This window comes from Vicugna pacos, chromosome 18, assembly GCF_048564905.1.
Source record: "Vicugna pacos chromosome 18, VicPac4, whole genome shotgun sequence".
NCBI lineage: Eukaryota > Metazoa > Chordata > Mammalia > Artiodactyla > Camelidae > Vicugna > Vicugna pacos.
In genome coordinates, this window is record NC_133004.1 from 24663011 (window position 1) to 24676762 (window position 13752).

Sequence of the window (13752 nt, forward strand, 5' to 3'; positions counted from 1 at the left end):
TTTGTGGAATTCATATTCTAATGGCAAAAAGAGACAATGTACATAAATTAGCATGTTAGAAGGTGTTGTGTTCTTTAGAAAAATAGAGGGGATCATACAGTTTCAGGATTAAAATGGATTATGGTCTTATAGGTTGTTCTTGGGAAGTCCTCACGCTGAAGGTGACTTATGAGTAACAACCTCAAGGGGAAGAGGCAGTGAATTGTACTGTGGGAAGAGTATTTAAGACCGGGAACGGCAGGTGCAAAGGTCCTGAGGCAGGAGTGTGCCTAGAAGGTTTAGGGGTCCCCAAAGAGGTTAGGGTGGCTGGAATGGAGGAAGAGAGGAAGGGAAGAAGAAGAGAGTCAGATGATGGGGTAGGTCGTGGAGGTCCTGTAGGCCATTCCAGATGACAGCTGCACCACTGAAAGCTTCTGAACAGAAGAGAGGTTGCCGTATTGAGAAGAGTCTGCAGGGGACAAGGTGGCAGTGAGGGACCAGTAGGAGGCTGTGGCAGGAGACCAGGTGAGAGCTGACAGAGCTTGGACCACGGTGGGATGATCGGTGGGGTGGTAGGTGGCCTTTCCAACTCCCTGGACCCTAAAATAGATGGTAAATGTGTTTTTCATCATATTTCTATCTTTAATTACAGAAATAGAAAATGGTTATTGTAGAAAATTTGCTAGATCAAGCAAATCCCAAAAGAAAACAGCAGCCTTTCCTAAGTGGACCACCCAGTGTTACAGTTATTAAAAAAATTAGATTTTAATCGTTTTCTTTTAATGTTACATTAGAAAGTATAGCATTAAAGTAGCTTAAACCGGTGGGAGCTGGCTTTTAGGTCCCATGCTCAGTGGGGTTCTGACTCTGCCTTTTAAGATTCAGTAGAGCATTTGACTGTTCTGCTGTGCGCTGGAGGTGGGGATGGAAGGGAGAAGGTGAAGCCCTTGGTTGCTTCACAGGGCTTGCAGAGAAGGATGAGGACAGGTGAGCCGGGAAAGACGTCCCCAGATCACAGCCAAATACATGTTTTTAAACAGACTTGAATGGAATTTCAGGGAACAGCCTGTAAGCTGTATGAGGTCAGAACCCGTTGAGTCTTATTCTTTATTGTGTTGCTCATATGTGATTTAGTGTCAGGCACATGTTAGGGGCCTAATAAATGTGATTGTTGAGTGAATATATGATTTAATAAGTGAGTAGACCATGTCTTTATAGGAGGCTCAAGAAGAGCTAGCTGACTAAAAAGGAAGCCATTTTATTTTATTTTTTAAATCTCTCTCAAATGCTGTTGCATGGAAGCGTGTGTCCATCCATCCACTCATTCATTCAGGAGTCTTTTATTGTGTGCTTACTGTGTACCAGGTGACTAAGACAGAAAAGGTCCCTATCTTCATGGAGCTTACATTCTAGTGGGAGGTAGACAAACTATAAGAAATCAAAGGACATACCTGATATTGGAAGTTTTTGGATGGAGCCTATAAAGTAGGTTGGTGTGATGGACAGTGACTGGCTGGGGCGAGAGGCAGGGGCTCCTGAGAGAGGATAGTCAGGGAGGGCTTCTTGGAGGTGGTGACAGTTTGAGCTGAACCTGAAGGAGGAGAAGGAGCTGCTTCCTCTTGGATCTCCTCCAGGTCGGGGAGGAGATCCAGGCTGAGGGAGCAGCTGGCTTAAAGGCCCCATGTGGGGAAAGCATGTAGGAACCCAAGGTCAGGGTGCTGGGACCCAGCAACTGCAGAGAGCCAAGGCCTGGCCCTCACAAGAAGGAGGGCACAGGTGGGTCCACCAAGTGTAGAGGATGTTCAGCAGTGGAGGTTCAGTGGGGGGGTATAGGCGGAGTTAGTGAGACTTGAATTCCCAGTTATGGTGGGAAGACGGGAGAAGGGCACCTGAGACCTCGCAGAGGTGGAATCCACAGGCCTGATTGTTGTTGGCGTGTGGGCAGCAGGATGCAAGGTGATGCTGGGGTCCAAGCTTGGGAGACTGGAGGATGGCGTGGCCCACAGGACCGGGGCGGAGGCAGGAAGGGGCAAGGGCTGGAGGCTCTCGTGTCTGACTCAGTGATTTTTAACTGGGGAAGGGTTAGGGTTAGGTGGCATCGTGGCATCAGGGAGGCTTTTGTGGCCCAAGCATATGGGAACTTTCTTTCTGTTCCTCATCTTCCAGCCTGTGTTCCACGTCATGGGATTCTCTGTCACCGGGAGGGTCTTGAACGGACCTGAAGGAGAGGGCGTTCCAGACGCAGTGGTCACCCTGAACAACCAGATCAAAGGTGGGCTGACACGTCGGGCCCTGGGCTGCCTGCCGGGGCTAAGTTTGGATTACAGAGAGAAATGGAAAGGAAACAAAACCTCAGTGACTCTGTGAAAACAGGCCAGCTTTTTGTCTCAAGTATCCTCACGCAGATGAGGGATTTGCAGTTGTTCTGGGCTTATCTCGTGTTGGCGTGTTTTTTGTTTTACAGTCAAAACAAAAGCTGATGGCTCATTCCGTCTGGAGAACATAACAACTGGGACATACACCATCCACGCGCAGAAAGAGCACCTCTTCTTTGAAACCGTCACCATCAAAATCGCACCCAACACGCCTCAGCTGGCTGACATCATCGCCACAGGGTAAGATGGTCGTGTGTGGGTCTGGAGGGGCTGGGGCTTGCGTTGGCAGCCAGGGGAGAACGAGACTGCCTTCCATCTGGCTGTGCATTTCTGCCAAGGACCCCCATGCAGTCTCAGGCACCTGCTGGGATCCAGGCTGGCTTCTTTAGAAAGATCAGTGCTGAATCTTAAAACTGAAGATACCCGATGGATGCTCAAAGGAAATTGCCATGCTTCAGAGTTAAAGTGTGTTTAAGTTAGAAAAAGATCTTTTGTGTCTGACTTCACATCTGTGGAGCCTTCCTCGGCTTAACAGGAAGGTGGTATAGCTGGTTGAGAAAGTTTGTAAGTTGCTCTGTAAGAGTTTCTGCTGCTTTGTTGTCCTCGTTTACTATGACTTGTCGGGGGACATCCTGGGGTGGGGTTTCTATAGATTTATCATGTAGTGACTCCATCTAATGCAGAGAACCCCGGCCTTGGAGTCAGAGCTTGGATCTCTCGCTGGTATGTCACCTGTGGATGGGGGAGGCTGCCGTCTCTCTCCCAGACAGCACCAGGTTCTTGCTAGACAGAACCTCAACAGGGGCGGGGCAGGATCTGCTTGGAGAGAGGCGTCTCCGAGCAGCACGATGTGGGTGGGAGCGCAGTGCTTGGTGCTGTTGGAGCATAAAGTACTGGGCGGACAAAGAGGGCGGATCTCAGAGAACCTCTTCACACCCCATCAGAAGGCGGGGTCTTTCTCCTCCAAGGAGAAAAGTCAAGGGGCCAGTGAACTGTCGTGTACATGGAGGTAACATGATTAGATTTTTGTCTTCAGTGAGCCACTCTGGTGGTCTGGTGGAGGGAGACCTTGGGAGAGACAAGACAGAGGCTCAGGAGACCCAAAAATAGAGTTGATGAGAGCCTGTCTTATGGGGAAGTCAAGGACACATTGGAAAAGTATCTCGGTTCCCAGCCTGCGGGGCTTTGACTGGGAGAGGAGCCAGTTAAGGACGAGGGTTCAGTTTTGGCTGCAGGGGTCTGTAGGCCCGCTAGGTGGCGCTCTCCAACAGGTTTGAGGATCGGTTGTAAACCTGCAGGTTTGGCAGCAGGCGGCAGCCAGAATCCTGAACATGTAAGAGCAGGTGGAATTAGATCAGTAGACTAGAAGTAGAATGTCAGCCTTCGAGGGGTGACCTCAGGAGAACCTGGGGCGGTGGGTTTTAGGAATGACCTCCCAACGGTCAGGCAGGTCCAGGAGCTGAGCCCTGAAAACATGCTTTATGTACTTGGTCAATGAGGAGGCCGTGGTGACCATTTTCTGTAGGCAGGTGGCAGGGTCCAGGTCAGGGGTTCAGTGTCGAAAGGGAGGTGAGGAAGCAGATCATCCATGGAATTTGGTACTGAGTCTGTCGTGGTGGAGCCTCAGACAGGAATTCCTGGACTTAAATGTTTCCTCCTCCTTTTCATAAACTGAGCAGCTACTCCCGGTAAGGCACTATGATAGATGCCGAGTGTACAAAGTGAACCAAACTAACATTACAAAGGCGGGGCTGTCCTCTTATGGGGGAGACAGACTTGAGACGAGACATTTGTGATTGTAAATTATGGGGTATGCAGGGAAGAGATCAAGGTCTCTGAGGGGACTTCATTTAGAGTGGGAGCCGTGCAAGGCCTTTCTGGGTGGCTGAGACCTCCGGGAGGGCCAGAAGGTAGCTGAGTGAAGGACCTCAAGGGCAGTGGGAGGAGTGTGCTCCAGGTCCTGGAGGGGACAAGGATGCTCTGTGGGGGACAGCCAGCATGGCTGGGGGCGTCCGTGGGGCTGGAGAGCTCCGTGACCTTGTAGCCATCTGGTGGAGAAGGGCTTTTCCCAAATGCAGTGGGAAACCATTGAAGAGTTATCAGCAAGGGAGCCATGAGGATCTGGGCATTTAAGGAATTTTTTTTCTTTTTTTTCTCCTGACTGCTGTGTGAAGAATGGATCTGAGGGAAGCCAAATGAAGGGAGTAGATGGGAGGTGTGACAGTTGTCTGAAGGAGATGTGGTGACTGCTGGGACCTGGGACTAGGGTGCTGATGGGGGAGGGAGCACGGAGGAGAGGTAGGTGGATTTGATTGGTAATACAGAGCTAGAATTCACAGGCCTCATGCTGTCAGAGCCCAGGTTTTTTATTTGAGCATCTGGGTAGATGGAGGAGGTACTAATCACAGAGATGGGGACATGTAGTTTAATTTTATATTGATTTTCTTCTTTAAAGTGGATTGTTTGTGTCAAAGAAAGAAAAACCACATTTGTTGAGCATCTTTGGAAAACTTTTTCATTTTCCTTCTGGCATACATAGCACATGTGCCTTTTAATTCATTGGTATTTCTTACTTTTTCTTTTTTTCCTTTTGGAAAAATTATTTCTTAATTTGTTTGAAAAACAAACTCTGACTGACGTCCAAATGGCAAGGAGAATATAGTTGTCTCACTATGCAGCAAAATTACTAATTTCTCTCTCTCCATAAGTGTAGTAAATCCTGATGAAAGAATTATTGATACCAGTCAGTTTTCAGGCTTCAATGTATTAAAACACTCTCCTACCAGCTTTTTAGTTCTTTTTCTAAACTAAGGCAATATACATTTGAGGTCTAGGGTAACTGACCACTTCTCTTTAGTTGAGAATATGAGCTAAAAGAGATCATATGATTAAAATATTTAAAATTCAGGCAAAGAGGCTCAACTTGGAAGAAATAAGGGACATCCCCCCGATGTATATACAAATCAAGAGACTGTGGAAGGTCCTTGAGAATAACTTCATCGGTATGCGCATCCTGTCCATCTTCTCTGAAAGTGCACAGTAGGGAACCAAAAGGCGTACCTCTGAGTCTAGATCAGGGGCTGGCACACTTTTTCTGTCAAGGGCCAGAGAATAAATATTTCAAACTTCATGGGTCCAAACGGTCTCTGGGAAAACCCAGCACAGTTCGTAAATGAGTGGGCGTGGCTGTGTTCCAGGGGGACTCAGCGCACACTGACGTTTGAATCTTGCATCTTTTTTATATGTCACTGAATAGCCGCCTTTTGATTTTTTTTTCCTTTTAATACTTTAAAAGTGTGAAGATAAAGGTGTGAAAACCATTCTAAGCTCATGGCCCCTCCCACAGCAGGTGGCAGGTGTGACCTGGTCTGCGGGCAATGTCATCTTGCCCCCTGCGGTCCAGCGTGAGCCCCCGTGGCTGGGCTGGTCCCTGCCCTCTAGAGAGAAGCGCCTGTGCTTCCATCACCCCCGGATCTCACACACGGCCTTCCGCCGCTTTGCGATTCCCTCCACGGTCTTTCCTTTGCAGCAGAGAGGGTGTGCCATCACTAGTGCACCCCGTAATTATCCAACATTGAATCCAACATTTCTTCTTCTCCTTCTGTCAGAAATAACAACTGATTTTTATCTAAAGTGATTCCCTTTAAGATTAGAAAATATAACCTTTAGGCAGTTGAAGAAACAATTGTGGCCTCTAGCTGTGGTACCTTATTACACTTTAACACATCAGCTGACTAACAATGAAGACACCGGCCTTTGTTGGTTTTTATCAGTGAATGGATGCGCCTTTCATGTGCTCCTCAAGGTGCGCCTTGTAGCCCTTTACACTCTGCTCATTTGCAGTCTCCCATCTGAGTCATTACCTTAATAGGGCTTTTCAATTATAAGTTCCTTCTGTGGCTCCTAGCTCCTAAGGAGTTCAATTTTAGCTTCGCATTTTTTTTAACTTAATTACCTTTCCTATTCAGATCTCTCAGATTGCTTTTATCCATGCATTATATATAATCTCAGGCGAGGAAGGCGTCTTTGATAACCCTGCCTTGTTTTATCGCCTGGGTAATACCACGGTTTCTTAGGCAACTTACAGCTCTTGCTTTTAAGGACTAGTCCACGTTCTCAGTTCGAGGCTGCTGCATCGTCAGTGATCCAATTGCCTGAAACATTTTTATCATCCGCAGATTGTCTGAGAATCGCTTCTGCAGTGGGGAATGGCCAGCTGTCACCCAGAACACACAAACAGCCCCGCCCTGGGCCCTCGCTCTGCCTTTCCCATTCTTTCCGAAGGTTGCTTTGAAAACTGGGGTCATTTGGGCTACCTTTCCGTCTCTTCATTAGGGTCAAACTCGTCTCAGGGACGAGGGCTGGGAGAGGGATGTGCAGTTCTGGTTGCTAAGCGCCTTTCCTGTGATGGCTGAGTTCTCACGCTGGCATGAACGGTCCCTCGTTGCAGGTTCAGCGTCTGTGGCCAGATATCAATCATCCGCTTCCCTGACACTGTCAAGCAGATGAGTAAATACAAAGTTGTCCTGTCCTCTCAAGACAAGGACAAGTCTTTGGTCGCCGTGGAGACAGATGCTCAGGGATCATTTTGTTTCAAAGCGAAACCAGGGACCTACAAAGTCCAGGTATGACGAGTTTTGTTCTGTTTAAGATATTTGAAAAAAAAAAAGCAAATATTTATAAAGGGTTAAATGGGGTCAGAGAAGGTGCATTTCCATTTCCAGCTTGTTGCTGTGAAATCTTTACCTTTCTGCACGTCACAGTTAGTAGAGCAGACAGCAGCCGGTTTAGAAACGACGCAACAGGCCTTCCTCTTCTCCAGTCCCGATGCTTATGAGCGCTCAGTGTCAGGCTGCCGGTCACGCCTCCACCTTCTCAGGTTCTGGCTGCTGTGGGACATCCTTGGGTCCCCAGAAGAGATCAGAGTGAACTCTTCCTTCACGGCAGCTCAGAAACTTCCACAGTGCAGGGCTTCTGGGCCCTGAAGCCACAGTGGAGTGTCCTTTTTCCTAATTGAAGATACTGGGCAGGCACTACCTGATTTCTCCACCCAGGCAGCTGGAGAAGCTGGAGACTCTGGACTGTCGTGTCACTGCCAGGGTGAAGGCCTGAGCATGGGGTTGGGGGCAACAGGTAAGAGACCAGACAGGAGCAGATGTCGGTCCACTGGCCCCACGCCGAGACCATGTCTCAGTGGCTCTCAGGCTCTCATCTAGCAAGTCAGCCTCTGCTCCTCCCTGGGGAAGAGCAGGGTTAGGGGGCGGGGGTTGCCAGAAGGGTCCTTCTAAGACAGCGCTTTCCTCTAGGGCCGCCTGGATCTGCTCCGGGGAGATGGGGTGGGGGCACAACCTTCTCCCTGCTTCCACAGACAGCATGCTGTGTAGGATGCCAGCTCCTTGTGACGGCCACATGGACAAGCCTTTGGAGGCCCTTTCAGAAGCATAATAAGGGTCTTTTCCAAGGAAGGGCAATTCTGGAGGGTAATCTCTACTAGGGGTGAAGAAGGTGACCACTGCCTCCTCTCCCAGTCTTTCCTGGGAGCCTGAGGAGGGCATGCAGAAGAGGGAAGAAGAAATGGTCCAGTTCCATGTTGGTTATCCATGTCACATCCACAAGTTAATAGCTTATGTCACCAGTGACCTCCCTTCCTGCTAAAATCTGGAACAAGACAAGGATGCCCGCTCTCACTGTTTCTGTTCAATATAGTATTGGAAGGCCTAGCCATAACAGTCAGACAAGAAAAAGAAATCAAAGGGATCCAAATTGGAAAAGAAGAGGTAAAGATGTCACTATATGTGGAAGACATGATACTATATATAGAAAACCCTACAGACTTCACCCAAAAATTACTAGAGCTGATTAAAGAATTCGGCAAGATAGCAGGATACAAGACTAACATACAGAAATCAGTTGCATTTCTTTACACTAACAATGAAATATCAGAAAAGGAAAGTAAAGAAACCAGTGACCTCAAGCCAGGAACAGGTCCTGGGACCTAGTATGGTTTCCACCAGGGTACACATGGTCTGTGACAGCTTCGTGTGCCCCGCTGTGCTTTTGTGTACACGCTGCCACTGCTGAAGGCTGGTGTTTCATGGCTGATTAGAAGCATGTTTTCTTCACACAGGCTGTTTGCAGATTTGTTGTGATTATAAAACTTGGCTTAGGAGTGAACATTTGTCCTTCAAAATCTGTTGAGCCTTAGGCTCAGGTGGTGCCCCAGAGGCCCGGGAGTGGCAGTCCTGATGCAGCCCCTGACCTTTTCCCACGTGTCCCACAGGTGATGGTTCCTGAGGCGGAGACCAGAGCCGGGCTGACGTTGAAACCCCAGACGCTGCTTCTGGCGGTGACTGACAGGCCTGTGATGGATGTGGCCTTTGTGCAGTTTTTGGCATCGGTTTCTGGGAAAGTTTCTTGTTTGGGTAAGATGTCAATAGAAAGCAAGAACAAGAGTTTCAGAGCAGTCGGCGGGCAGAGGTGGGATTTCGGTGAGCTTTTCCTCGTCAAAGGGGAGAGTGGAAGCTGCTCCCGGGGAGTGGTGTCTGAGAGTCCATGTTGTGTACAGTTCTTCCTGAATAATCGCCACCATCACCAGAAACATTTCTTTTGGAGTATTTCTGCTTTGGCTCCCAAAAGAACATGTGGGTTTCTTTTTTTTCCCTCTGACTCTGAAGACGGGATTAGGTCCAGGTTTAGTCCCAGCTCTGCCGCTGACCAGTGTGAGACTAAGCATTAACTTGCCAGCCTCAATTTTTCTCCTGTAAAATGGGACTGTTACTGCCCTCAGAAGGTTTTAATGATGCTTACATACAGTCATGTCATGAGGCAGTGTAGCACAGTGGTTACATTCACAGACTCTGGAACCAGACTACATGGGTTTGAACCTTTGCTGTGTGATATGGGGTAAGTTGCTTAACCACTCTGTGCTTTGAGTCCCTGTTCTGTAACACAGAGATGTTAATAGTACCTGCCTCACAGGGTTGTTGTGAGGATCAAGTAAGTTAATGTATGTATAGCTGTTAGAAGTACCTGGAACACAGCAAGAGCCATATAAATCTAGTAAAATTACTGTGTAAAATTATGATGATGATGCTAAAGGGCCTAGTTCTGTACCTGGTTTGAAGCGGGCATTCAGTCATGTTTCATCACCTTATCTTCCTCTGGCTCCTGTTGGTGCTCCATACATATTACTTCCCCTCGTTTGGTACGGATGACCTGCATGGGGAGAAACTCCTTAGAAGCAAGCAGATGCACATTAGCTTTGAAGGAACGCTCCTGGCGCTGCCCCTCGGGAGCTGAGCGGTGGCAGGCAGCAGGCGGGGGGGGGGGAGGGTTCGAATGGGTGCTGGGGCTCGAGAGGCAGTCGGATGAGGCCCCGTGTCTCTTCTCTGCAGACACCTGCGGTGACCTGCTGGTGACCCTGCAGTCCCTGAGCCGCCAGGGCGAGAAGCGGAGCCTGCAGCTCTCCGGCACCGTCAACTCCATGACTTTCACGTTTGACAACGTGCTGCCTGGAAAATACAAAAGTAAGAGCCAAAGGCGGCCTCTTGTGGCCTCACGCCTCCCGTCTTTCTAAACTTTCTGAAACCCGGCCCTCTAACTGTACCCCAGCTGCACAGCTTTACCCGGTTAACTCTCGTTTGCCCCTCGACCCTGAACGTGCATCGTTCAGCTTTGGGCAGTAACCCCGGAGTCGGGGCTCTGTGAACTGACTGCCACCTCATCAGGACGCCCCACACACTGCGCCTCATGCCATTTCATTTCTTTCTTTCTGACGGAAAAGAGCGTGAAATAATTCCACTCGTGTGTTCTGCCACCTGGCAGCTGGGTGAGCGTGGCAGGTTACTTGATTTCCTGAGAGTCAGTTTCTTCTTCTAGAACAGGCGCAATAGAACCTTCCTGCAGAATGTAGGGCTAATGGGATCCGGGTTGTCAAGCCCCTCGCGTGACGCCTGGGAGGCAGCAGTGCTGGCCAACTCCGGTGCTCTTCCCCCTGCCCTTCTCCAGAAGCTGCCTGTTGCATGTATTTCTGCCCTGTCAGAGTTCAGCTTGGAGCTGCTGGCAGTGAATAGCTTATAAAGTGGGCCCATTTTGCCGGGGAATTATATTTTCTGTTTTGTCAGGTGTTGGCAAACTGCGGCCCGAGGGCAACTGCCTGTTTTTATAAAGTTTTATTGGAACACAGCCACGCCCATTCGTTTATGTGTTGTCTGCAGCTGCTTGTGTGCTGCAGAGGCAGAGTTGATAGTTGAGACCACGAGGCCCATGACGTTGAAAATATTTACTCTCTGGTCCCTTACTGAAAAAGTTTGCCAACCCCTGAATAGCTTACTTGTAGCCTGGTCTTTAGGATCAGCTGAGTTTCTTTCTTGGTGATTTTAATGGCCATTGGTTTCAGTTTTTCTTTAGCAGTTACTTATGCTCAGCACAGCTGAGACACTCGCACATGTGTTGATATGTATGTGTATATGCTCACACACGTAATTCACTGTCACTGTGTTTTCCGGGGTACCTGGGGAGGTGGCGTGCTCTGCACCCATCTGTGTGTCTGCGTTGCATCCTTTCCAGTAAGCATCATGCATGAAGATTGGTGCTGGAAGAACAAGAGTCTGGAGGTGGAAGTTCTGGAGGACGACGTGTCCGCGATTGAGTTCCGGCAGACGGGCTACATGCTGAGATGTTCCCTTTCTCATGCCATCACTCTGGTATGTGTGGCTTGTGAGGAATCTTCTGTTTGGAAGGGCACTCGCCTTTTGGAGAGCAGGCAGGACTAGGGTGCTGAGAGTGTTATCAGCACAGTCAAGTTGGATTTCCTCTTCTGCCCCTCGACCTACCCACCTGCTGTGGAGAGAATCATCAGGAAGCATTTAAAGCCACTTAGTGCAAAGATGCCTTTATTAGGGAGAGGTCCTTGTCCTGGGTCCACATTAAATTCTAGCTTTGACTAGTGATCGGGGGAAGCCGCTGATGTATTGCAAAGCACGTGGGCTCCATAGCCTTGGGCAAGTTCAGTGAATGTTTCTGAGCCTCAGTTTTCTCGTCTAAAATTGAGATCATAATCCTCACTCCCCAGGGCTGTAGTGAGGTTTAAGTAAACCTCTTCCATGTCTGAGGTTTTCCTGGCATGCACTGTTAATGATGAACTGTGCGACTGAGGACAGAGCTATTAGACAGGGTCTTATTCTCTTATGGACACTGCGGCTGGGTTGGCCGTGTACCTGGTGGGTTTCAGGAAGGGGAACACCTGTGTAGGCCCAGTCATGAACTTTATATGATTTTTTGACTTTAAGCAATGGCGGATGTCACTGTCAGGTCCCAGTGGAGGAACGGAGGCAAATGGCAATTAAGTGACTGCTTATGTGAGACACTAGAGGAACTGAAACCGGTGTCTCCAGTGCCAGTTGGATGCTGTAACTGCTCAACTACAGATGTTCAACAGACAGCTTTGTTACAGGAGATGGGTCCATTGGTATCCAGTTGAGAATAAGTAATGGACATTTAGGAAATCATTCCTTCCCTTAATTCCGCTAGTGGGTTTCCATGTCCCCTAGACTAAGATCCATATTCGTTGACGATGGCCAGTAGTCCCTTCATTAACTCGCACCTTACCTCCTCCCACCCTCCACCTTGCTCACTGGGCCCCTGCACACCAGCTGCCTCCAGTTCCACACCAGGCTCGTTCCCTCCTCTGGGCCTCTGCACGTGCTCTTCTCTCTGCCTGGGAGGCTGCGTCTTCTCCAGAACTGAGCGTAGTTGCTCTTTCTCATCATTCAGGTGGCAGCCCCACTGCTACCTGCTCAGGAGGGGCCTGCCCTGAGGCCAAGCTGAAGAAGCCCCTGCAGTGGAAGCCCCTCTCTGTTCTGCTCCCTGTTTATTTCCCTCTAAGCTCTGTTTCTTCCTGGCTGAACTCTGCCGATTTCGTTGTTGACTACATGGATTTTCTCTCTTCCCATGTTAGAATGTAAGCCCTCCCTGGAAACAGGAGCTGTGTCAGCAACCAAGGCCCAGCCGTGGGTCTGCTGCATAGCAGGTGCTCAATAAATGTTAGCTGATTGAATGAAAAAAAGCACATTTTTGTTGGAAGTTTTGGAAGGTTTTTAATTTTCCTGTGGCACCCAGCTGTTCAAATGATTAATGGGCAAAACAGATGACTGGTTCAGAAACACAAATATTATTAATCATCTGGGTGTCTACATCTCCCCTAGTAAGTCATTGTATTGGCTTTGGTCCCTTAGGAATTTTATCAGGATGGAAATGGACCTGAGAACGTGGGGATTTATAACCTCTCCAAAGGAGTCAACCGATTCTGCCTGTCCAAGCCTGGTGAGTCTGGGAGGATTGATGTGCTACGAGTTAGAGAAATGGAAAGGTACCAGAGGGTGGTTTTAAAGGCGGCTTTTCCTACCTCAGTTCAATTTGCATCAAGCTATCAATTTTGGTTGTGGTTAGCATACTCTTGTTTCCTTTTTCTTTCCTCTGGAGGGAGCCGCGTTTTTACCCAAAGAATTAGAGCTGGGGGTTGGCATGGGTTCCCCATCTCTTGGGTTTGAGTTGGGTCCAGACCACTGGGCCCTTTCACTTCTAAAAATATTACACCATCAGCCCATGACCTCTCCTGATGAATGATCTTTTTAGCATAACGATTGGATCATCTCCCATCTTGCTTAAAATCTTTCAGTGGCTTCTCTCTCTGTTAACAACTTTATTGAGATGCAATTTGCAGACCATAAAATTCACCCACTTAAAATGAAAAATACAATGATTTTTAGTAAATATACCACATTGTACAGCCATCATTATAATCTAGTTTAGAACATTTTCATCACCCGAGTAATAACGTTCATGCATGTTTACAGTTAATCTCCATACCTAGCTCCAGGCAGCCACTATTCCATTTTTTGTCTCTATGGGTTTGCCTTTTTTCAGACATTTCATATAATGAGATTATATAGTACTGGTATTTCTTCAGGCTCCTTTTACTTAGTATAGTATTTTTGATGTTCATCCAGGTTGTAGCAGTTATTAATAATTTTTTCCTTTTTATTGGTGAATAGTATTCCACTGCATGGATATGTAACTTAGTATATCCATTCACCAAGTTGATAGGTATTTGACTTGTTTCCAGTTTGAGGCTATTACGAATAACATTGTTATAAACATTTGTGTATAAGTCTTTGTGTGGACATCTGTTGGGTAGATATCTAGAAAGAGAATCATATAATAAATATGTTTAATTTTTAAAGAAACTGCTAAATTATTATCTAAAGAGGCTATATTTGCCATTTGTTATTCCTATCAGCCATGTCCAAGGGTTTCTGTTTTTCCACATCTTTACCGATATTTGTGACTGTCTTTTTTTTAGCCATCCTGGTGGGTGTAAAGTAGTATCTCATTGTAG

At 47.9% G+C, this 13752-nt stretch overlaps 1 protein-coding gene across 2 annotated transcripts in view; it reads left to right on the plus strand.

The window, feature by feature from the left end:
- LOC102531066 (BOS complex subunit NOMO1) overlaps window positions 1-13752 on the plus strand; it is a 51384-nt gene that overhangs the window by 14590 nt on the left and 23042 nt on the right. For both annotated transcript variants that reach the window (XM_031687562.2, XM_072942671.1), the window contains 7 exons: window positions 2146-2251; window positions 2444-2594; window positions 6805-6979; window positions 8635-8776; window positions 9749-9880; window positions 10923-11059; window positions 12590-12677. In XM_031687562.2, coding sequence (XP_031543422.2) covers window positions 2146-2251; window positions 2444-2594; window positions 6805-6979; window positions 8635-8776; window positions 9749-9880; window positions 10923-11059; window positions 12590-12677 — 931 coding nt within the window. The remainder of the gene's footprint in view (window positions 1-2145; window positions 2252-2443; window positions 2595-6804; window positions 6980-8634; window positions 8777-9748; window positions 9881-10922; window positions 11060-12589; window positions 12678-13752) is intronic.